Source organism: Portunus trituberculatus, chromosome 37 (genome assembly GCF_017591435.1).
Source record: "Portunus trituberculatus isolate SZX2019 chromosome 37, ASM1759143v1, whole genome shotgun sequence".
Lineage (NCBI taxonomy): Eukaryota > Metazoa > Arthropoda > Malacostraca > Decapoda > Portunidae > Portunus > Portunus trituberculatus.
In genome coordinates this window covers 20775595-20799079 of record NC_059291.1, presented here as the reverse complement: position 1 = coordinate 20799079, position 23485 = coordinate 20775595, and the positions used below count along the sequence as shown (strand labels likewise).

The 23485-nt window shown below is 39.3% G+C and overlaps 1 protein-coding gene across 2 annotated transcripts in view; it reads right to left on the bottom strand.

Moving 5' to 3' along the window:
* Positions 1-23485, bottom strand: part of LOC123514383 (unextended protein-like) — a 249409-nt gene that overhangs the window by 58796 nt on the left and 167128 nt on the right. For both annotated transcript variants that reach the window (XM_045272269.1, XM_045272270.1), the window contains exons 8-10: positions 14393-14584; positions 14090-14236; positions 13499-13642 (exon numbers count right to left, since the gene is read on the bottom strand). In XM_045272269.1, coding sequence (XP_045128204.1) covers positions 13499-13642; positions 14090-14236; positions 14393-14584 — 483 coding nt within the window. The remainder of the gene's footprint in view (positions 1-13498; positions 13643-14089; positions 14237-14392; positions 14585-23485) is intronic.

The window sequence follows — 23485 nt, the reverse complement described above, 5'->3', positions numbered from 1 at the left end:
CCATCCTCCATCAGTGGTACCAGGTCTTGTATATCTGTCTTTTCCATAATCATTATTATATCTACTCTCTCCCATCTATCCTTCAAAGTTGATAGTTCCATTTCCTTCAGTCTTTCTTCATAGAGAAGATCCTTTATTTCTGACACCATCTTTGTAGCAGTCCTTTGGATTCTTTCTAGTTTCCTAATATCCTTCTGCCTTTATGCTCCATATTCTAGTTTAGGTCTTATCATAGTGATTATGATCTTTTTCATCATACTCTTATCCATGTAACTGAACACCACCCTTCATAGGGAAGATCCTTTAGTTCTGGTACTATCTTTGTAGCGGTCCTTTTGATTCTTTCTAGTTTCCTGATGTCCATCTGCCTGCATGGTGACCATACCACTGCTGCATATTTTAGTCTAGATCTTATCATAGTGGTTATGATCTTCTCCATCATACTGTACTCTTATCCATGTACAGTGCTTACTCCAATTTTGCGAGAAATGGGGCGGCATTGTGAGTCGCAAATTTGGAAATCGCAAAATTGGAAGTATTATTCCTATGGGAAAAATTGAATATGATGGACCGTTCATCCATGGTCGCCTAATTTTTCCTTCCTTTTCCTTTCTGTTAATATATTGAGCCAGGTATCTTTCCATATGAATGATCACAGTGTTTGTACAATGGCTACGAGAATCAAAAATCTGTCCACCATAGGTTTTTACAGCTTTTTCAATTTTCTCACTGTTTTTAAACACCATTCTCACAGTTGATTCTCCCACACCAAACTCTGGATATATCACAGTTCCTTTTTCCATCTCTTTTCATCTTAATTATCTTCATCTTTTGCTCCAGAGTTAGCCTAATGTTTATCTTGGTTGGTGGCGCCATGTCGCACAAAGTCGAGCACAAGGATTCCTCCAAATTTGCAGAGAGAACTCCGTGGAGGTGTACGTAAACAAATGGAAGGCGGGAGGGAGCGGGGCAGTGTTGCCAGATGAGCTTCGTTGAATTACTGCCAGATTTTTATGAAAACTAGCCAAAAACCACCAAACTATGATCAATATGATAATAATATAATATAATATGATAAATATGAATAAATTAATAAAATATTGCCTATATAATACAGTAATATATAATTTACGGGAACGCTCTCTCTCCCGCCACCGGCCCACCAGGAGCAAGATGGTGAAATTTAAAAAAAGGCAATTTTTGGTCCTTGGTCGCAAAATTGGCGTATCGCAAAATTTGAACTCGCAAAATTGGAGTAAGCACTGTAATTGAATGCCACCCTGATATTTGTTAATACCTTGTATGTTGGAACAAATAACCCATTCATGTGTCTTTCTGGGATCAGGTTGTCTTGTATAATCACTCCCAGGTCTTTCTCTTCACTCCTTTTCATTATAATCTCTTCTCCCATTTTCTATTACCTTGTAGATCTGTTACCTTTGCCCATTTCCATTACATGGCATTTCCTGGTATCAAATTCTGATTTCCACTTTTGACTCCATTCCCAAATCTTGTCAATATCTTTCTGCAATTCTATACACTCCTTGACGTTCTTTATTACTCTCAAAAGTTTTGCATGATCTCTAAACAAATTTATGTAGTTATTCAAACCCTCTTGTATATCGTTAATACACTCGACCCTTGTTTATCCAGACTTTGTCTATCCGGATTTTTATTAATCCAGTGAGTGTCCAGATAATAATTCAATAAATTGAGTCCAGACTGCCAACAAATTAATTCAAATAATGTGTGCCTCTCACACTTCCAGACACGGTCAATAGATGGCGGCGCCGCTGAAGCAGGCGGTTGTAAACAAGTCTGGCCAACGCAAGTGAATACTGTGTATTGTCTGGTATCAGTGAGCAAGTTTGTGCCTATTTTAGTATATTAGAACTCTTAACTATGTCTTTCAAGGGTGTTAGGTGTAAGTGGGTGGCCCTAGTTGTGACATATAAGCTGGAATTAATAAGAAAATTAGAGAAAAAAGCTAGTATTATGAGTGTTTCTGAGGAGTATGGAGTGTCCAAGCAAACTGTGGCAGACATTTGTAAAACAAAAGATAAGCAAACAGGTTGATTTCTGGGAAATCGTATTTTCAGCAGGAAAGCAATAACTAAGGTAGCTACGAACAGCATCTTTAATGGGCCAAACGTTTCGACATTTCATCTTATGTCATCATCAGTGGTCTAAAATAAAATAAAACGATAAAACAAATATAAGTATAAAAGAATAAAGTAAAAATACAAAGAAATTACAATGGTAAAATTCACACTATCATAAGTGGGTATGCTGACAGAGTATTGTTGAGGATGGCTTTACTTGGGATATATAGGGATTCAGTATTCTTAAACTGTGTCTATTACAGGTGGCGAGGATGGAAATGACTGAGATTGGGTTGAACCTTACATGAGAGGCAGTGGTCCCGTATCGCGGAAAATGGGGCGTTGTGTAGCGGGCGCCCTGTTCTGGCAGACTGGCCTAAATGCTCGCTGGCTCGGTTTATAAGTGAGCGCAAGGTGCTACCCACATACTCAGCCTGGCAGCTGGGACAAGTGAAACAATAAACAGCCGACGAGCGTAAGGCAGTTGGCAGAGTGTCATAAAGAGGAAAAACTACCTATACATAGACTATTTGTAGACACAATACGAAAATGTTTATCAGGATAATATTTTGTAAGTTTTCATATAGACCCTTTCTAATTTCTTGGAAACCTCACCTAAAAATGGAATACGTAAATAGATTGTTTCTTTGGCAACAGTGGTAATTGGATGTTTAAGAAGGTATTTACTTTGGAGAAAGTTATTCAGAGTTTTCTCAAACAGGTTGGTGGTGAAGCCATTGTTATAGAAAAAATCCTTTAGGAAAGTAACTTCATTATGGAAATTTAGGTAAGAAGAAGACAGAGCAAAGGCACGGTGTAAGAGGGTACGGACTGAATTGATTTTGAACCGGAAACTGCAAAAGCTGAAAAAACTAATACCGAGGCCAGAAAATGTAGGTTTACGATAAGAGGTGGAAAGTCTACCATTGATTTTTGTGATGTTTAGGTCAAGGAAGGGGATTTGTGAGTCTATTTCAGATTCCATAGTGAACTTGATATTGTCATGTTGTGAGTTAAGGTAATGTAGGAAATGGTCTGCATGTGATGCTTCCTTAAAAAACACCAACGTATCATCAACATATCGTATATATGACATAGGTTTGAAAGCGATAGGACAATCATCGAGCCAGTTTCGTTCGTGGTAACAAAGGAAGATGTTAGCGAAGGTGGGTCCGAGTGGTGAGCCCATCGCCACGCCGTCTGCGATGGGCTCACCACTGGACCCACCTTCGCTAACATCTTCCTTTGTTACCACGAACGAAACTGGCTCGATGATTGTCAAAAATCAATGGTAGACTTTCCACCTCTATTTATCGAAGCATAAATCCACACATTTTCTCACAACATGGTATTCAAGTTCAGCTTTTGCAAATTTCCTTGTTCAAAAATCAATTCAGTCCGTACCCTCTTACACCGTGCCTTTGCTCTGTCTTCTTCTTACCTAAATTTCCATAATGAAGTTACTTTCTTAAAGGATTTTTTCTATAACAATGGCTTCACCACCAACCTGTTTGAGAAAACTCTGAATAACTTTCTCCAAAGTAAATACCTTCTTAAACATCCAATTACCACTGTTGCCAAAGAAACAATCTATTTACGTATTCCATTTTTAGGTGAGGTTTCCAAGAAATTAGAAAGGGGTCTATATGAAAAACTTACAAAATATTATCCTGATAAACATTTTCGTATTGTGTCTACAAATAGTCTATGTATAGGTAGTTTTTCCTCTTTATGACACTCTGCCAACTGCCTTACGCTCGTCGGCTGTTTATTGTTTCACTTGTCCCAGCTGCCAGGCTGAGTATGTGGGTAGCACCTTGCGCTCACTTATAAACCGAGCCAGCGAGCATTTAGGCCAGTCTGCCAGAACAGGGCGCCCGCTACACAACGCCCCATTTTCCGCGATACGGGACCACTGCCTCTAAGGTTCAACCCAATCTCAGTCATTTCCGTATCCTCGCCACCTGTAATAGACACAGTTTAAGAATACTGGAATCCCTATATATTTCCCAAGTAAAGCCATCCTCAACAATACTCTGTCAGCATACCCACTTATGATAGTGTGAATTTTTACCATTGTAATTCTCTTTGTATTTTTACTTTATTCTTTTATACTTATATTTGTTTTATCGTTTTATTTTATTTTAGACCACTGATGATGACATAAGATGAAATGTCGAAACGTTTGGCCCATTAAAGATGCTGTTCGTAGCTACCTTAGTTATTGCTTTCCTGCCAAAAGATAAGCAGTAGAATATTCTGCCAAATACTGTGTGGATGCATCATCAAGTAAAAGTGGTAAAGGTGTACCAAGGAAAAATGTAAGGAGTCGAAAAGATGATGCATTAGATACCGCTAAGCTCCTGATTGGACTCCTAATTCAGGAAGACGGGCTCTTCCTCCACCATGCTATGCAGGGGACTGACACTCTGTAGTAGGTAAGAACAACAATGTAGTACCTACACAAATACCGTAGTTTATTTCTATAGACTATTTTATTGATACAGAAGCTAAAAACATAATACCTAAAATAATCTAAAATATTTAAAAACATAAAATGATACTTAAAATTTCGTGCCTAAACAGCTGTTCAAACGGAATGCTCATCACTAGGTGGCAACACTGAGCAGTCAACTGTGACCGTTTCATTACGAAAAGATTATGTGTTTAACTTTTGTATCAATAAAAAATAATTCCAAAGTAATAAACTACGGTATTTGTGTAGGTATGTTATTGTTTCTATTTACTACATAGTGCCAGTCCCCTGCACAAGGCAGAGGAAGAGACCACATCTCCGTGAGCCAGGAGTTTTATCTGGCCTCCTTGAGTCTCTTGCCTAAGAAATATTCACATCACCCTTGAACATATTCCTTTTGGGAGTATGTGCAGTCCCCATGAGTGGTAAAATAGTGAAACAGGTGAGTACAGAAAAGAAAGTAGAAAATGACCGTTTATTTATGTTGAAATTCTTGAAGTTGGAGGTGTTTTCAATCTGTTTGAATTGCTTTATTTATTTTACTGTAGATAAAACTTAATTTGCCACCCAGTACTTAATGACTCAGGGTGACATTGGACCAGGCTAAGTAATAGTTAAGATGGGGTTGCCTTATCTTCAAGGTAAACCGATAGTACAACATTTTGGGGTCATATTATAGAGGTTGATTTATGTGCCAGATCAACTTACAAGCAACAACATGCGGTATTGTTAGGTTACTTTTAATGTTAGATTAACTTAGATTAAGCTTGTTTACATTTAGTTTGTCAAGGAAACCAAAATAAACTAAATTTTGCTGTTCCTCAAAAAAGTCTAAAGAAACAAACGACCATATTTGGCAAAGATAGGACCTATTTGTGTTATCCAGACTTTTTCATTATCTGGATCAGTGCCTGCGCCATTAAGTCTAGAAAAACAAGGGTCGAGTGTGTATACTTGGAACATAATTGGTGCCAGCACTGAACCCTATGGTATGCCACTAGTAACTGTGCTCCAACTTGATGGGGTGTCCCTTATCATTGTCCTCACTTCCCTATCTGTTAAGTTTAAGATATTTTTCTGTATTCCCCCAATGTGTTTTATTTTCCATAAGAGACTTCTATGTGGTACTCTATCAAAAACCTTTTAATATCTAAATACAAAGTGTCAACCCATCCATCTCTCCCTTGTACTGTGTGTGTGTGTGTGTGTGTGTGTGTGTGTGTGTGTGTGTGTGTGTGTGTGTGTGTGTGTGTGTGTGTGTGTGTGTGTGTGTGTGTGTGTGTGTGTGTATTTACCTAGTTGTAGTTTTACAGGGCCTGGGCTTTATGCTCATGTGGCCCCGTCTCCATATCTACACTTATCCAATTTTTCTTTAAAACTATGTACACTCTTTGCTGACACCACTTCCTCACTCAAATTGTTCCAAGTCTCAACACATCTTTGCGGGAAACTATATTTTTTAACATCTCTCAGACATCTTCCCTACCTCAGTTTCTTACTATGCGATCTTGTGCTTCTAATGTCATATTCTTCTCTCAGGATTAGTTTCTCATTATCCACTTGATCCATTCCATTAATCAATTTATAAACTTGTATCAGATCCCCTCTCTCTCTTCTCTGTTCCAGGGTTGGTAGATCCATGTGTGTGTGTGTGTGTGTGTGTGTGTGTGTGTGTGTGTGTGTGTTTACCTAGTTGTAGTTTTACTGGACCTGGGCTTTATACTCGTGTGGCCCTGTCTCCATATCTACACTTATCCAACTTTACTTTGGCAAATCAGCCTCTGCTGAGGTGAGCTAACCCATGAGATATGCTATGCTGCACCGCACCGTCAGTTGCTTGCGCGTTCCAGCGCCGGTCGGATGTTCCTCCACTCGCTCGGCTCGCTCTGCCGGCTTTTGCCGCGTCACCTATTCCCCATGTATTTCTACAGGCTGGATATGTGGTATGGGATAGGCCTGCCACTGGACTATGGTATGGGTATGGGCCTGCCATATGATATGGTATGGGTTGGGCCTACCATGATACTGCCTTTGCCATGTTTGGGGCACCGAAGTTTCCATTTTTGTGCAGGGTGACAGTCATGTCCAGCTCTGACGACCAGCCTGCCCCTCTTCCTGAGGCTTCCCGTCATGTTGAGGAGCGGCGGAGTGACAGCAGTTCTTCGAGGGAGAGTCCTGGGGGATCTTCACATTGTGGAAGTGGCACCAGCAGCTCCGGGGTTCATCGACATCGCCGGCGCACCGCTCCTCGGCGCTCGGTGGGCACGTCACATGTAAACACGTGGATTCGGCCCATTGTTACTGCCCGTTCCCACTCCTCTCCTACTACGGCGACGGTGTCTGAGCCTTCCTTGCGCCATGTCTTCGATGAACTGGCGGTGTTGAGAGGTGAGGTGGTGAAATTGCGCCAGTGCCCCGCCTGCCCCACAGCCTGATGTGGACAGTCGGCCCGGCTCTTCTTGGGGCCCAACGCACTCAGGGTTGCATCTGACGCCCGGACGTGGCTCTGCTGATTCACGTACTGTCACTCCTAACTTTTCTGGATTTGATTCTTCCAGTGGTGAGGATGGTGAGTTACGGCCCACTCCCCCTCGGAGTTGTGTGTTGCTTCAAAGTGCTAAGGCTTTGGGGCCTCCTGACAGTGTTTCAAAGGACATTGACCAGCAGGTGGCAAGCATGGTGAATTTCCTGTTTGAAAAAGGCATGCAGGACGAGGACTACAAAGCCGTCTCCGAGGATGTGGTTACCAGATGCCCCGGCAACTGTCCTGCTCTCGCCCCTGTGGAATGTAACCCGCAGATTTTTGGGGCCTTGAAAACTGATGCCAAGAAGGCTGACTTCCGACTCAAGGACATAAGTGGTGACATACAGATGGCAGGTACTATTTTCACTAAATCACTTCTAGCTCTGGACCAACTTGCTCAAGTGGAAGGTAACCCGGTGGTAGAACGGGAGGTTACTCTTCTTAATGGTGCCTTGGCTCTGCTAGGTCATGCGAACCATCGCACCAACTTGGCTAAACACTTCATTATGAGACGTGAGATAAATCAGAAATACTCACACCTGTGTTCTGATAAGGTCCCAATGTCACGTTTTTTGTTTGGAGATGATATTTCTCAGTCTGCTAGACAGATTGAGGAAACGGAGAGGCTGCGGAACAAGTTCAGTACCAAGTCGGCTCCCTCGGCATGGAAGTTCGCCGGTAGACGCTCTCGGGGTTTCTGGGGGAGGTCTGCCCGCAGAAGTTTTTCTTCGAGGTTACAGCCCTACAGTGCACAGTGACAGGGCTTCAGGGGTGGTAAGTGACACCCTTTGCCACGTCAGGAGCCGGACTAAAAAAACGCCAGGAGCCGGGGTCTCTACCGGCCCTGGCAGTAAAGGAGGTTAGCGACTCATTTCCTGCTGGCAGGCTGCATCACTATGCGCAGGAGTGGAAGAACATCACGAATGACCCTGTGATTTTGGAAATTGTACAGCACTGTCATCTTGATATTCAGAAATCTGATATTGAGCATTTATTTTTTGGTGAGCTGTCCTATAAATTTAATTTAGAGGAGCAACTTATTGTTAGGGAGGAGATTGACAGCCTTTTGGACTTTGGGGTTCTTGTGATTACAGAGACACCCAGAACAGGTTATTTCTCCGATTTTTCTCAGACCAAAGAAGGATGGTGGTTATAGGATGGTTCTAAACTTAAAGGAGCTTAACAAATTTGTCCCTTATAAACACTTTAAGATGGAGAACTTTGAGCAGGCCATTAGACTGGTGAATGCTGGGGATTATCTTGCTTCCATGGACCTTAGACATGCCTATTACTCTGTTAGGATTGCAGAAGAGCAGCAGAGGTATTTATGCTTTAAGTGGGATGGCATTTTCTATCAGTTCATGTGTCTCCCTAATGGCTTTTCAGAGGGCCCGAGGATTTTCACTAAGTTGATGAAGCCCGTGTTTGCTGCGGTCAGGGTCATGGGTTACACCATTACTAGCTTTATAGATGACACTCTGCTGTGTAATCAGTCTAGGGCATTGCTTGCATTAATGACACCATTGCTCTATTGCAGAAGTTAGGTTTTTGCATCAACAGTAAGAAGTCTGTGTCAGTCCTTATGAGGTGTATTGAGTACTTAGGAAACGTTATTGATACTACTTCTATGACAGTTTCTTTACCTGAACGCAGGGTTCTCAAGGTTGTGACTGCTTGTAGGGATCTTATAAATAAGTCCTCCACTAGGATCCGGGAGGTAGCTAGGGTTATTGGTCTCCTGGTGGTTGCCTTCCTGGCAGTGGAACTTGGTAAGTTGAATTACAGGCAGTTAGAGAAAGAGAAAATTGCAGCTTCACAGACAGGCTTTGGGGACTTTGAGCTCTGGATGCCCATAACAGATGCTATGAAGGCGGTCAGCCTTCATAGCATCTGTTATGGTGGCTGGATAATGTTGCTAAACAGGTTCGAAGAATTTTTACTTCTGGCACTGAGATTGATTTGTATACTGATGCCTCCAATCTAAGTTGGGGTGGCCATCTCCACCATAGGTCTACATCTGGCAGTTGGTCAGTGGTTGAACAATCCCTGCATATTAATGCTCTGGAACTTACGGTTATTTTATTTGCCCTTCAGGCTTTCCGTCTTGAACTCAATGGGAAACATGTGTGGGTTTTTTGTGATAACATCCTATGTCAATGAGATGGGGGTATAAAATTGGCCGTGTATAATGACATTGCGATTCAGATCTGGGATTGGTGTGTAGCTAATGGTGCCTGGATCACCTACTCTCATATACCTGGAAAGGAAAACACGGCAGCGGACACTGCGTTATGTATTGTCAATGATAGGTATGAGTGGCAGCTCGATGTGCATATTTTCAGGCAGCTATGTGGTGTCTTCGGCATTCCTGTTATAGATTTATTCGCGTCTAGGCTTAACAACCAAGTGCTTTTGTTCTGCTCCTGGAGGCGGCACACTTTGATGCATTCTCTCTGAACTGGGCACAATTTGAGCTATCTTATATCTTCCCTCCATTTGCCTTAATTACTAGGTGCCTGCGGAAGTTGAAGGTGGAGGCGGCACGTGCATGGATGGTTCTGCCATTGTGGATGTCGCAACCCTGGATGGACCAGCTGCTTCGCCTGCTGGTGGCTCCTCCCCGTCTTATTATGCTGAGAAAGGGGGTTCTGAGTCACCCATCCTCCGCGGGGGTGCACCCGGTCATGAAGCACACTCAGTTGATGGCGTGCTTGCTGTCGGGCAACAATTGCGAGCACGAGGCATTTCTGAGGCGGGTGCAGAGATCATCCTGGCCTCGTGGAAACCAGGTACAGCCAAGCCATACAAACCACATATCACGCGGTGGTCACAATTTTGTGGTAGATGGGACGTCAATCCCCTTGCTCCCTCTCTATCAGACGTTATAAACTTTTTGTCCGCCACTTTCCACAGGAACCTGGGTTATGAGGTGGTCAACACTGCAAGGAGTGCACTCTCTTCACTGGGCATTGTGGTAGATGGTTGCCGAGCTGGTAACCACCCGTTAGTTATCTGCTTTATGAAAGGGGTTTTTAACCTTAGGCCCCCTATGCCCAGGTATACTGCCACTTGGGATGTTCAGCCAGTTCTTGCAGAACTTGAATCTATGTACCCCTTGCACACCTTGTCCCTTAACGACCTTACCCTTAAGCTTGTTATGTTAATGGCGCTGACCCGAGCAGCGAGGGTGCAGACTTTGCATTTGTTAATTCTTACTGACATTAGTATTGCTCAGTCCTATATTACTCTGAGATTGTGTGGTACTCTTAAGCAAGCCAGGCCGAGTTTCAATGTATGTGTGGTTCGGTTTCAGGCTTATTCTCAGGATGCTAGTTTATGTGTGTGTGTGCCACTTTACGACATTATCTGGAGAGGACTAAGGTCCTTAGACAAGGGATTTTGCATGGGGCGGAAAGTTTGTTGCTCAGTTTTATTAGGCCACACATACCAGTTGGTAAGGATACTATTGCCCGTTGGATTAAGATGCTGCTGCGTGGGTCAGGGGTGGATATGAGCAAGTTCACGGCTGGCAGTGTTAGGTCGGAAGGTGTGTCGAAGGCTAAGGCTATGGCAGTCCCCATTGCCTGCATTATGGTGATGGCAGGGTGGTCTCATTTGCTCATTATTATGATAGGCCTCTTACTGAGGTGAGGGACACTTTTCAGGATGCGGTTATGGCATAAGTGGCTGTTGCCTTTATGTTCCTATATGATTCATGGTTTGTAATGGGGTATATGGTGTTATGGATTATAAAGGGGGTTTTACATGTGTATGTATGTATGTATATGTTTCTATACACAATGAATGTTCTGGCTGGGATATGTTCTTTTCCTCATCCAACATTGTCCTTTTGGCACGTCACCCACATGGCTTTAAAGCCTCATGGGTTAGCTCACCTCAGCAGAGGCTGATTTGCCGAAGTAAAATTGGGAAGTACACGAGACTTACCTTTGGTCAGTTGAAGTGTGCTTGTAATTATGTGAGGCAAATCACCTCCGCTTGAGTGGAGCTTTCACATGCCCTCCTCTCCCCCCCTGTTTACTTTCTGTGTACCAGGTCTGGTGTTTCTTTGTGCAGTTTTTAGTGTTTTCTCATGTGAGTGATTGTGGCTTCGAAGTCTGACGGTGCTGTGCGGCATAGCATATCTCATGTGAAAGCTCCCCTCAAGCAGAGGTGATTTGCTTCTCAAAATTACAAGCACACTTCAACTGACCAAAGGTAAGTCTCGTGTACTTTCCAGTTTTTCTTTAAAACTATGCACACTCGTTGCTGACACCACTTCTTCACTCAAACTGTTCCACATCTCAATATATCTTTGTGGGAAACTATATTTTTTAACATCTCTCAGACATCTTCCCTTTCTCAACTTTTTACTATGCGATCTTGTGCTTCGAATGTCATATTCTTCTCTCAGGATCAGTTTCTCATTATCCACTTGGTCCATTCCATTGATCAATTTAAAAACTTGTATCAGATCCTCTCTCCCTTCTCTGTTCCAGGGTTGGTAGATCCATAGCCTTTAGTCTCTCCTCATATGTCATCCCTTCTAATTCTGGAACCATTCTTGTAGCCAATTTTTGTAGTCTCTCTAACTTCCTTATGTATTTCTTTTTATGGGGGGTCCACATTACTCCTACATATTCCAATCTGGGTCTTATTATAGTACTTATCAATTTCTTCATCATTTCTTTGTCCATGTAGTGAAATGCTAATCCAATATTCCTTAGCAAATTATATGTCTCTCTGAAAATTCTATCAATATGGCTTACCAGTTGATTGTTTTCTTCCATCGTCACTCCCAAGTCCTTTTCCTTTTTTACTTTCTCCAGTTCTACACCATCTCCCATCTTATAGATTCCCACTGGTCGTCTTTCACTCTTTCCCATTTCCATGACATGGCTTTTGTCCACATTGAATTCCATTTCCCACTTTTTACTCCATTCCCAGATCTTATTTAGGTCTTCCTGCAGTATTTCACAATCCTCTTTTTGCTTTATAACTTTGCACAGTTTCGTATTGTCCACAGATTTATGTAGCTGTTCACTCCTTCTGGCATGTCGTTTATATATAAGATATTAGTTTTCTCGCCTCTCTTGTGTCTGTGAATAATATCCACCTTCACTTAGAGAGTAAGAGACTTCCTGGTCTTCTTAGCAACACTAGGCAACATTGCAGTGCTGGTTGCAGGGCATTTTGGTGGCATATTGAGCTTGAGATGATGAGCTGGTGCTGGACTCTGTTATTGTTTTGAACTAAGAGTGGGGAAGGGTAAGGGAGTGAGTGGTGTGCTTTTTGTCCACGTGAGGCGCTGGTGTATTCAAAAGCCTGTTGGCTTGCGTGATACAGCAGGGGCTTTCAAACTTGGAAAAAAATTACATGGATAAAATTTCATTAAAGCGAGTTTGGTGTTCATTATATGAGCAGATGGTAGTAAAAGGAAACATTCGTTGTAGCGAAATTTCATTGTATGAACGTTCGTTAAGTGGGGGTTGCCTGCATACAGATCTTCCCTTACCCTTACCCATTTTCATCACATGGTATTTCTTAGCATTAAATTCCAATTTCTACCTTTGTCTCTACTCATGAATCTTGTCCATATCTCTTCGTAACTCCATAGAATCAACATGACCTTTTATTACTCTTGACAATTTTGCATCATCAGCAAACAAATTCCTATTGTTTATCCCCTCCTGCATATCTGAAACATGATGGTTGTTAACAGTGACCTCTGTGGTACACCACTTGTTAGCTTATTTCACCAAGAACAGGTGTCTGTGATCACAGTTCTCATTTCTCTATCCTGTAGGCAGTCCCTCCCCCAATTTATCTATGTTCTTCTCAATCCTCCTATAAGTTCCATCTTCCACAAGAATTTCTTATGAGTGTGAATTTATCTAGTAGCAACATAAGAGTGAAGAGCTATGCTTGCACTGTTCTGTCTCCATATCCACATTTATCCAGCTTTTCTTTGAAATTAGCAATAATTCTTGCACAGAACTTGTCCTCCTCCAGTCTATTTTAATGGCTTAATACTTCTATTTAGGAAGCTAAACTTCTTGACTTCTCTCTTGCACATAGTCACCCTCAATGTATTTTTCCATGTTCTCTTATTTCTCATTTCTCACACACAGATCCTCTCTGCACAATTAATCCACTCCATTTGTCACTCTGTGCACTGCAATCAAACCACCTGTTTCTCTCCTCTCTGGAGTTGTGAGGAGGAGAGAAAGAGGTAATTTGATTGCAGTGTACAGAAAGGCACTTAGACTTTTATTATAAAAATTAAGGTACTTTAGAGAAAAGAAAAAAGATCACTTACTACTGTTACATAAAAACTGAAAATAATTGCTTTGGCAACTGATGCTTTAAATGTGATTTCACAGCAAAAGTACTCACAGGTTCGGAGGTACTGCAGTGCTGCCACCAGCATCTGAGCGGAGATCTGCACTCGCTTGTGGTTGGTCTGGTTGGTGGGGTTGGAGAACTCAGTGAAGTTTGGTCGTCCAGTGACTTGCCGGCGACGTTTGGTTTTGTTGTCCGCTGAATTATTAGAAGGAAGATGTTTGCAGTTAAAATCATTATAAACGAATGAATAAGCTGCCTGACACTTCTGTACTATGATTAGAGATGATTCACTTAACACAAAAAGAGCAGTATAGGTAATATGGCTATGAATAACTTAATACACAAATATTCAAAGTGAATTCAATATATACATAAATCAAAATCCTACATGTATGTACATACATTACACCAATAATTGACTAAATGTAGAGGTATAAATAGCCCCAAACCCCAAAATGATCAATCTGAATTCCATGATGACCATTAAATCATAAATGCTGATGGCATTTTTTTGGTCACAAAAAACAACTTTATACAAATATAATGCACATTTCCTGAAATACATATGATACATAAAAGCTTTACAAATAAAACATAAAGTGAATAGGATCCACATCAGGAAGGCAGCACAGCACTACTTACTGAACACGTCTGTCTCATCCACAATCTCCTCTTGAATCAGCTCCTCAATGACATCTTCCAGAGTAACCAAGCCCAGCACTTCATAGAATGGGTCACAATCACCCTCACTGTTCACGCACTGCACAAATGCCATGTGACCCTTGTTGCCTGTGGATGGTAATGTGCTCACTCTTGAGGAACACTTCAGTATACATCATCACTTTTTGAAAAGTCAATGTGAAAAATTGTTTGCACAATCCCCTAGCAGAGAGAGAGAGAGAGAGAGAGAGAGAGAGAGAGAGAGAGAGAGAGAGAACAACACACCTTCTTTGAACTCCTTGAACATGATGTCAAGAGTGGTGTCCACAAAGACAAAGTTGCATGGATTCTGGTAGAACTGGCAGAGTGTTCTGAGAGGAGTGTTGTCATCAGGGTCAATGTAGGCCAAGTCCTTGATGAACAGCACTGCTATGATGTTGGTGCGCTCACTCTCATACACTGGTACACGAGAATAGCCTGGAAAAAAAGATAAACTATCACTATCAATTGAAAAAATACACCACCTTGCAACTTACAGAACAATCAATAGCTACAGACATTCTCCATAGCTACAAAAGACACCTTACATCTCAAAATTATACATTTCTGGGAGAAACAAAAACAGCACAGGTCAAAGTGTCTATACACTTAACATATATATAAATCATGTCTTCAACAGTGTTCATGTAAGCTAAATGGCATTCTTCAACATTTATCACAAGAGATAGGGTAAACCATGACATGAACATGAGGCAGCATTTGTTTGCTCTACAGAAAAACAAAAGGAGAGATGAATACTTTCATTGGATTAATAATGTAGCAGATATGAAAGACAGATTGTTAACTAGACTAGCTAATTAGACAGATGGATATATATATATATATATATTAAAGATCGACCGATATGATTTTTCAGGGCCGATACTGATACCGATTATTAGAAGTCAATTCGACAGGGTTAGGGCGGTTTTTCATCAGTCGAATCAGCGTTTATTCGAATCGTAAAGCAATTTTTCTCATAAGATACTTAAGAATTAGGGCGGATAGGGACCAACCTCCAGCCTAGACCCCGCAAAACATCACTATAACCTCTAAAAACACTAACTTAGACTAAATCAGTACTATTAAAGGCTTCATTTATATCTAACTTTTTTTTTTATTAAACGCATTAGGATGCTGTACAGTACATTTTTGGAAATAAAAACACTTGCAGCAGTCTTGCGGTACTTGTCCCTGTTCTTCCAAATTGTTGATACTCTTGATCTAGGGACACTTACTTGCGTTGCAATGACACTGTGAGGTAGACCTGCCTCACATTTTCTTATGAGTTCAAGCTTATCTTTGAAAGGCAGGAAATTGTGCTTCTTAGGGCTGGGGCTGGAGGTGGCTCTCCGTCGTCTTGAGTCATACGAAACGCATGTTTTCCTCTAGCTTTAATATTTAGTCATAAGATCTATGGTTTCTAATTAACACTTTTATAATGATATTAATTTTCTTGTTAATTGGAATGATGCTATAATCTCAAATCAATAGAATCTTGATAAGTATATATATATATATATATATATATATATATATATATATATATATATATATATATATATATATATATATATATATATATATATATATATATATATATATATATATATATATATATATATATATATATATATATATATATATATATATATATATATATATATATATATATATATATATATATATATATATATATATATATATATATATATATATATATATATATATATATATATATATATATATATATATATATATATATATATATATATATATATATATATATATATATATATATATATATATATATATATATATATATATATATATATATATATATATATATATATATATATATATATATATATATATATATATATATATATATATATATATATATATATATATATATATATATATATATATATATATATATATATATATATATATATATATATATATATATATATATATATATATATATATATATATATATATATATATATATATATATATATATATATATATATATATATATATATATATATATATATATATATATATATATATATATATATATATATATATATATATATATATATATATATATATATATATATATATATATATATATATATATATATATATATATATATATATATATATATATATATATATATATATATATATATATATATATATATATATATATATATATATATATATATATATATATATATATATATATATATATATATATATATATATATATATATATATATATATATATATATATATATATATATATATATATATATATATATATATATATATATATATATATATATATATATATATATATATATATATATATATATATATATATATATATATATATATATATATATATATATATATATATATATATATATATATATATATATATATATATATATATATATATATATATATATATATATATATATATATATATATATATATATATATATATATATATATATATATATATATATATATATATATATATATATATATATATATATATATATATATATATATTGTCCTAGCCTAACAGTGAAAAGTATTTCAGTTGTTTGTTTACATTTGTCTGGAACTGCCATGTTCTAAGGCAGAACTTTCAAGCAACAACTGGCCAAGATGAGCAGATCTGTTGTTTATGAGTGGACAAAGCTGTCTGAAGGTTCTCATAGAGATCATTAAAGGCCAAAAATAGCAACGAAAAAATAGCAACAGCTTGCTGGAGGTGAAGGGGCCGCCATGTTTGTTTACAGTTGACAAACGCGACAAAGGCGGAAGTGATCTTGTGTGACGACCAGCGTCGACAAAAGTTGAGTCTTCAGAAAGTTGACAGAAAAAGGTGATGGAAAAGTGGTAGTGTTACACCACCTTAGCGACGACACAGGGTAGCATCGGTTTACACTTCTGCCTGGCGGGTTTGCGGCAAATTTGGGGTGGTGGCGGATTTTGACCGGGTGGGTGGCGTGCGAGATATGAATGTCGAATTGGCAAGTCAGTCGGTCGAACCTTGAGGATTGGGTATTAATTAACTGAGTTCGAATTAGCGATAATTCAAACTGCGAATGGTCAAATCACGAGGATCCCCTGTATATATACTATATACAGTAAAAGCCCTCTTATCTGGCATCAACGGGACTGCCGACATGCCAGATACTTGAATGGAAGTGAAATTATGTCCACAATCACCACCCTAGACTCACGCATCTTACCATAACAAAGATCAGCTGATCGCCGTGCTGTGCATCGCCACCCGCGCTGCCAAGTCACACTCACCAACACACAATACTAACATTCTCTTTAATACTTTCCTCTTATAAATAAGTTGATGGGTTACAAAAATCAGAGAACTGGCATGCCCCTTCCTTGCCCATCTTCTTAGCTAAATCACGCCCTTTCTCTTGTAACATTGAGCCTGTAATTGTGACTCCTTCTGATCTTTTCAAGCTGAACCACTTGTATAACACTTTGTCCATCATTTCACCACGATGATACTGCAGTGTTTGCCGGATACTCGAATGCTGGATAAGAGGGATTTTACTATACAGTGGAGACTCAATACTCGAATGTCTTAAAAAATTTTACTTTTTGATACTCGAATGCAAAAGTTCTGTTTAATACTCAAAAAAATACCTGGTAGTTGAATGTCCACACATATGGTTGTAAACAGAGACTCCCTGGCCTCTCCTTTTCTCCCTCCACCAGTTGTGCTGCTGCGGTTGTTAGAATAACATTCTTGTGCATAGTGTAGTTTTTCATTTTAGAAACTTACAATAGCACCAAAGGCTTATTATCGATGAAAATATCTGATAATCGAACAGCCGCACACATGGTTGTAAACAAAGCTCTGGCCTCTTCCCTCCCGCTGATACCGATAATAATAAACCAAAATACCGGTATTCCGGTTTGCCGGATTCTTAGTTCTGCAGTCATGGGAAAAAAATTCTGCCACCTGTCTGTAGCTTTTCATTTAGAAACTTATACAGTGGAGACTCAATACTCGAACTTAATTCGTTCCAAATGGCCGTTACAGTATTAAAAAGTTTGGTATAATTCTAGTTTCTGCCCATACTCCTCCCTCCACCCCCCAACAAGCTTGGGGACAGGTGGGAATACAGGGTTTTGGGTAGGGTACATGAAATGCGTCGGAAATGCGTATTTTTTTAGTAAAATGGAAAAATTTCTATTAAAAAGTCTACGGAATTTTCATTACTAGTTTCATAACCCAAGAGATGTCCTCCACCCTCAATAAGTTTGGGGACAGGTGGGAATGCGGGGTTTTGGGTGGGGTACATGAAATATGTCGGAAATGCTTATTTTTTGCGTAAAATGGACAAATTCCCATTAAAAGTCTACGGAATTTTCATTACAAGTTTCATAACCCGAGATATCTCGGTTGTGATTCAATTGCGAATAGAGCTTGATGGTCATGGATTCGTTGTTGGTTAGTCTAGCAATGGCTTCTTCCTGTGCTGGTTGTTCTCTCTCAGAGTATGAATTAGTAAGCAAAGTCTACAAGGATGACAAACAAGCACTGGATTTTTTTCGTAATCATAATGTGCTACCGAGCCAAGTGACTTGCAAAAGGTGTGGTCGCGAGTGCATATTTCGTAAAGACAGAAAACAGTGGCGTTGCACAGGTTCGTATGTTGTTCCAAAGATGAAGAAACGCCGCCTATGCAATTTCGCTGTAAGTGACTATAAAGGCACATTTTTAGAAAGAACACATTTAAAGCCATGGCAAGTGTTATGCTTTATAAACTTATGGGTAAGGAAGTATTTTTCCCACAGCCAAGTTCGGGCAAACATTGAAATATCACGACAGACTGTAGTTGATTGGCGCAGTTTTTGCAGTGAGGTGACTGAGTTTTGGTTTTCAAATCAACAGCCAATTGGTGGAGTTGGTAACATCGTTGAAATTGACAAAACAATCGTTGTGAAACGAAAGTATGAGCGTGGCCGAGTATTGGCCCAAACATGGCTGTTTGGTGCGATTGAGCGCGAGTCTAAGCACTGTGTTGTGGTACCACTAGTTGAGCCCTGCAGTGTGAAACATGACTCCGCCACGCTTATCCCAATAATAAAGAAATACATTTTACCAGGCTCAGTGATAGTGAGCGACTGTTGGAGGGCATATTGCAAACTCTCCAAAGAAAATTATATTCACAAAGTGATTAATCATTCGGAAAACTTTGTGGATCCGACCGATTCAGACGTTCACACACAAAACATTGAAAGACTGTGGAGAGACATAAAGGAGTGGATAAGACGTCCTGGAATTCGGAGTACCTTCTTGCAGCAATACATAAGCTGCTACCTCTTTCTGCGCTGTAGTGAGGAGGGCAGAAAGGTACATAACTTCTTGAAAGAAGCTGCACGTCTCTACCCACCACAACAGTAGCAAAGAAGTACACAAGAAAGTATTCGAGGAGCACTGATTCCCTCCTTCAGTGAAGAATCTTCAAATGAAGACGATAACAACGTTTGTGAAGCAGGAGGGCCATCTTGGCGTCACTAGAAAAGTATGTAAGTATATGATTGTGGTGTTAGGTTAGGTTAGCTTAGCTTAGCTTAGGTTAGTGTTTTGGGGGGTGTGGGGGAGCCGCAGCCCTGTATAGAATAGGTTACGTTAGGTTAGGTTTATGTTAGGGTTAGTGTTGTAGGGGGGGGTCCGGCGTTTAGGTTAGGTTACATTAGGGTCAGGTTAGTGTTGTAGGGGGGGTATTCAGGGGGCACAGCCCCCCCAGTTAAGTTAGGTTAAGGTTGTTATTCGATGACTCAATATCAATATCGGTTTTTTGGCTCTCCCATTGCTATTTTTTCACCGAATTCAATAATATTTATACACAAGGTGTACGTTTATGGTGTACGTCTTCAGTGTTAATTTGGTACACAAATATGGCGTAGTTTTTTTGCAATAAATATTTTTTCGGCGATAAGAAAATAATTCAAAATACCATTATAAAATCAAAAGTAATAACAGTGTGGCAATTTCCTCTTAACCACATATAATATACATAACAAAAAATAAATGTAAGCATCGGCATACACATAACCTATGTTATAACAATTTCATTACACGCCAAATTGTTACCTTTTTTTTTTCATCAAAAATTTGAGTTTATAAGCCTGTTGTAAATTTATTTGAGTGAGTTCATGCATTATCATGCTTGCATTTGTTAAGATGAGGTTGTTGATCATTTTGCTGCAAAAATTTTTGAAATTGACCAATTACTGAAAAAGTTATTCAACAGTATATGCTGAAAAACTGAAAGTCGAGAAAAACGCATTTTTCTGTGAACATCTTCAAAACCCCCACATAACTCACTCCAATATGTACCAAACTCAGATATGTACTTACATAATCCCTTGACAACTGCTTGGAGGCTGGTAGTGGCTGTTTAGATAGTTTCAGGCCATGTTACATCATGGCCTTACACGTGGCATTGTCACAATTTGGGAACCCAACACGTGTAAAATACGATCAACAGGTAGGCTGCACGCACGCGCACTCCCTAAGGCTGGCTTGAAGATCTTTTTATGCATAAATGATCTAACTTCCCAAGGGTGCAGGCTGTACATGTTTACTGTGATGGTTCAGTGGATGGCAGCAAATCTGGATGTGGCCTGTTCATCCGCAACTACACCTCTTCCTCTGAATACACTGACACTGAGGTGTCCAAGAGGCTTCCTGACAACCTGTCCTCTACAAGGGCAGAACTATATGCCATGCTAGGTTTACAAATTGTCCTTCATTTGGGGAAAGATGTTTACTTTTTTGTTGATAGTCAGGGTGCCTTATATTCATTGTTGTCTCCTTCCCCTGCTGATTGTGATCTCATCAACAAGTGTCTTGGTGTCATTGATCTCTTGGAGAGAGATAATCTCAGAGTATGTTTCACCTGGGTGCCTTCTCATGTTGGCATTTCCCATAATGAAAAAGCTGATGTTCTTCCCCGTCACTCCCTTACTGAGGACATTGCTGACTGTCCTGTTGAACACACTTATAATAACATCAAGGGTCAGTTTAAACGTCATGTTTGCAGCACCATTGCTCATAACCTTGACACTTGTTATGGGAAAGGCAGTCCCAGTTCAGTCCATTATGTACATGTCACCTATGGCAGGAAGAGTGCAGCCCATGACCTTGTTGCTATGCGTCTCAGGCTGGGTTACAGGTACTATTGGGAGGTCAGTGGGGCTGCTGCCGTGCCCTGTAAGCTGTGTCACAGTCTTGCAGGGCACACACTTGCCCACTATGTCATGGAGTGTCCTTTGCTGGTGCATTTCCGCCCACAGGGGAACTGGGATCTGCCACCAATGATAAAGTGGTTTTTCAACAATGACATAATTAATCCCTGCCATCCTCAAGGATTTCCCACTTTTTGCTCCACCTTTGTAAATAATGTAAATATACTTAAGGTTATTTATTTTTACTGCAATACATTAGTTTTCTATGAACATTTGTTTGGGGGATGGGTTGCAAGCTCCTCCCATCTCCTTTGTTGTACTTTTTCAACAATAAACTTATCAAATCAAATCAAACTAATAATGTAAAGAAAGTACTTGTAAATTTTCCTTTAACACAACTGTAGCTAGGAAAAATTAATAAATGCATCTACTTCCTCTTTTCTCGGTAGGCTATATCCATGAGTTACCTATACATCATACATTTCAGACGTGAATCTTTTGACCATATCACTAGTAATGTCAAATTTTGTGCAACAGATTTCCTGCATCATGAGATGTGATCGAATGCGCACAATACTATCAAGCACTTTGGTTGACATTTGATTTCTGTATTTTCCTGTTATGAGTTATTTTCTTGACACGAACGCGGGCAGTACTGTAAAGATAAGTTTATGAAATAATGCAGCAGTATCTAACTATTGTTTTCAAAGTCTCGTATAGTTATGAGTATGTATACTATTTTTCGTGATTATATAATGTCACGGGGGCTGTGGAAGGAGAGAACAGTACCTAGCGGGGGCGTGTTAGTAAAAGGGTTAAGAACCACTGGTCCAGTAACTAGTTTGAGTAGGCCTAGTCACCTATGTTGAGACTGCCAATGCTTCCAGTCATATACTATCATTTTATCTGTAGTCAGAAACCACGACTGGCTGCTGTGAATATTCTATCAGGTTGGGTATAAGCTTACAGTATTTGTGTATATATGCAGCAGGTACATTTATAATTTTGCAACAATTATGTACCATCCTTTATCATGCCAGCATCACCAAGCCATTCACCAAACATTGCACGTTTTTAAGAACAGTTCATGAAGAATTTTTGTAAATATGACAACGAAACACACATGCTGAACGTCCTCCTTATAGCACTATACACATACACATTTCTCCACAAAATAATGTCTTCCCTGACACATCAAGTGAATAATTAATGATGATTTCTACTGATATTTTTATATCCGTTTACCTTGAAAGGCGTTTTCTTCGGCTGTGGAGACTCCCGACTGTGGACACGTAGAGTTTAAAACGTCACCCAGCTGGGCACTCAGTTACTCACCCGTTTGAATTTGTGTTGATGTAAACACAATACCGGTAGTTGCAAAGTGGCGCCATCCATTGAATTATTCTTGACGTGAACGATATCTATACTTCAGCAGTAATCACTGATCAACTACTTTTTCACCCCTTTTCACCAGATTTTGTCTGGTTCCAAACTCTTAATATTTATTCACCAGGAAGCTTGAAATTTCACCAGATTTTCTGAATCTGGTGAAAAATGTCACCATCTGGCAACACTGGTTGTGGTGGCCGCACGGCATGGTGCGCTACGGTACGGTGTACACAAAACACGAGCGGATACCGTATCTGTGGAAATTTTCTTGCCGTAAATATAATGGAGGACAAAAATTACCAAACACCGTAACTGTGAATTTACCAGATAACGAAGTACCGTATAAGGAGGACTTACTGTATATATATATATATATATATATATATATATATATATATATATATATATATATATATATATATATATATACAGTAATTGCCCGCTTATCCGGATTATAGCAGCCAAGGCCCTGGCGGATACGCGGAATTTCCTCTCCCAACCCCTTATAAATTGAGAAAAAATATGTACATAACCCAAATGGGTAAGAAAACAATGAATGAAAGCACATTAAATGATTGTGTATACAATAATGACTTCCTGGAGCATGATGAAATGATAACATACAAGATACCTGCTTCTCTAGAAAATGTGAGAGTAAAAATTGGGATGATGCCATCAGCAGCATCATGGCAATCTGCT